The 2,383-nt window shown below is 40.4% G+C and overlaps 1 protein-coding gene across 1 annotated transcript in view; it reads right to left on the minus strand.

Moving 5' to 3' along the window:
* LOC107687842 (vam6/Vps39-like protein) overlaps positions 1-2,383 on the minus strand; it is a 32,066-nt gene that overhangs the window by 23,619 nt on the left and 6,064 nt on the right. Inside the window, exons 10-11 of the mRNA XM_016485322.1 lie at positions 764-884; positions 543-672 (exon numbers count right to left, since the gene is read on the minus strand). Of these exons, the coding sequence (XP_016340808.1) occupies positions 543-672; positions 764-884 (251 nt within the window). The remainder of the gene's footprint in view (positions 1-542; positions 673-763; positions 885-2,383) is intronic.

Below are 2,383 nucleotides of genomic sequence, written 5' to 3' on the forward strand. Positions count from 1 at the left end.
AGACACGCTAGCTTTCCCAAGGCAGACGAGAACTTAGAGTGGTTACAATCATCCGGGTTTAAATCGCGCTCAAATTGATTTGATATTGACGCAATATTTACACTGAAGCTCGCAGGCGGCTGTGGTAAGGGGGGCATGACATTTTCTGACCAGGCGCCGAGTGCTGCCAATCACAACACACACTGGCCCAGCTAACCAATCACAGCACATTTCGTATTTCAGAAGGCAGGCCTTCATTTGATACAGGAACTATTCGAGCCGTTCATGCCAGACTGGGGAGAGAGGTGTTGTAATAATGTAAAATATGTGAAAAATAATGTGTTTTTCGAACAACCTAGTATGAGAGCCTGTTCTAGTACACCCCCAAAACAAAATCAAGACTTTGTAAAAGAGCATAATAGGACCCCTTTAAATTTAGTCCTAAATATTTATTTATTTATGTATTTGTTTGTGTGATGTATCACACACTGGACAAGTCTTTCCGTACTTGTATGCTTTTCTATTCTCATTTGTGGTGCAGCATCACTGCTGTATGAACTCACCTGTGCCTAACTTAGCAAACACCTGCATGGAGTCGTCAAAGCGTTTCTGACAGTACAAGTTGAAGGCAAACAGGTTCTGAATGTGATGGATCTGTTGTCTCTTGTCTGCATCTGAATCATCCTTCATTTTCTGAAGAAAGATGAGACAAAAACAAGGTCAACATATGAGAACACTGTGTACTCTGCGTTTGGTATTTAGGGGATGTTAAAAGGTTTCTCACCGCTAGCTGAAGTGCCAGTTCAAACTGTTTGTCCTGTAGCAGCTGTCGTATCTGGCTGGCTATAGAGATGGGCACCAGACGCCAAACAAAATGATTGCTCGCGACGTACATGACATTTGTTCTGTGAAATTAAAGAGGGAAAGAAAGAACAGAGTCAGATCTCCTTTCACAGCAATTCAATGAAAACATACCTTAAAGGGGTTCTATTATGCTTTTTCACTTTTTCAACTTTAGTTAGTCTGTAATGTTGCTGTTTGAGCATAAAAAAGATCTGCAAAGTTACAAAGCTCAAAGTCCAATTCAAAAGGAGATATTTTATTTAACAGAAATCACTTTTCAAAAACTACAACGAACGACTCGTTTGGACTACAACGCATATTTTCCGGGATTTGTGATATCACAAAGATCGACGAATGAGACGAGACCTGGTTGAGCTGCACTAGAGAAGGCAACGAGTGTTATCACTATGTCAGAGACGCGCTATTTTTCACAAGGCAGACGAACTTAGAATGGTTACAATCATCCAATCATCCAGCCGAGTGCTGCCAATCACAACACACACTGGCCCAGCTAACCAATCACAGCACATACTGGCCCAGCTAACCAATCACAGCACATTTCGTATTTCAGAAGGCGGGCCTTCATTTGATACAGGAACTATTCGAGCCGTTCATGCCAGACTGGGGAGAGAGGTGTTGTAATAATGTAAAATATGTGAAAAATAATGTGTTTTTCGAACAACCTAGTATGAGAGCCTGTTCTAGTACACCCCCAAAACAAAATCAAGACTTTGTAAAAGAGCATAATAGGACCCCCTTAAGCTAATCATAAACATTTGAGCAAAAATAACTTTAAAGATGGGGTGATCAATCGTGACATAATGATCTGTCCCTTAAAGCATTTTGATCTTTTGATCAGAGTATGTCTCTACCTGCAGTACAGAGACATTCATAACCTGCACATGCAAGTGTTGAATTTAAAGAGATAGTTCACCCCCCATAGTTCATCATTTATTAACCTTCATGTCGTTTCAAACAAAAGAAGATATTTTGGTTTTTTCGTCCATACAATGAAAGTTAGTGAGCTCAAATCTAGTTTGATATTCAAAATATCTTCTTTTGTGGTCCTGCAGAAGAAATGCATACAGGTTTGGAACGACACAGTGATGAGCAAACAAGCTCATCCTTTTAAAAGGTTAGTTCACCCAAAAATGAAAATTAGCCCATCAATTACTCACCCTCAATGCATCCTAGGTGTATATGACTTTCTTCTTTCAGACGAATCCAGTCGGAGTTATATTAAAAATTGTCTTTGATTTTTCAAGCTGTTTAATGGCACTCAGCGGGTGTTGCATTGCTTCAGTCCAAAAGCAGTTAAATAAAAAGCGCCCATCCATAAAAAAAAGTGTCTCACACGGCTCTGGGGGGTGAACAAAGTCCTCCTGTAGCGAATCGATGCGTTTTTGTAAGAAAAATATCCATATTCAAAACGTAATAATCATTTAAATCTAGCTTGCACCAACAGTTGTACACGGAAGCAGTTCCGGGAGCAGGACGTATGAGGTCAGTGTTGCGCATGCGCCGGTGAGTCTCGTGAAAACCAACGTTTGTTAACAGGAGC

The sequence above is a fragment of the Sinocyclocheilus anshuiensis genome, unplaced genomic scaffold (assembly GCF_001515605.1).
Source record: "Sinocyclocheilus anshuiensis isolate Anshui unplaced genomic scaffold, SAMN03320099.WGS_v1.1 scaffold197, whole genome shotgun sequence".
In the NCBI taxonomy this organism is placed as follows: Eukaryota; Metazoa; Chordata; class Actinopteri; order Cypriniformes; family Cyprinidae; genus Sinocyclocheilus; species Sinocyclocheilus anshuiensis.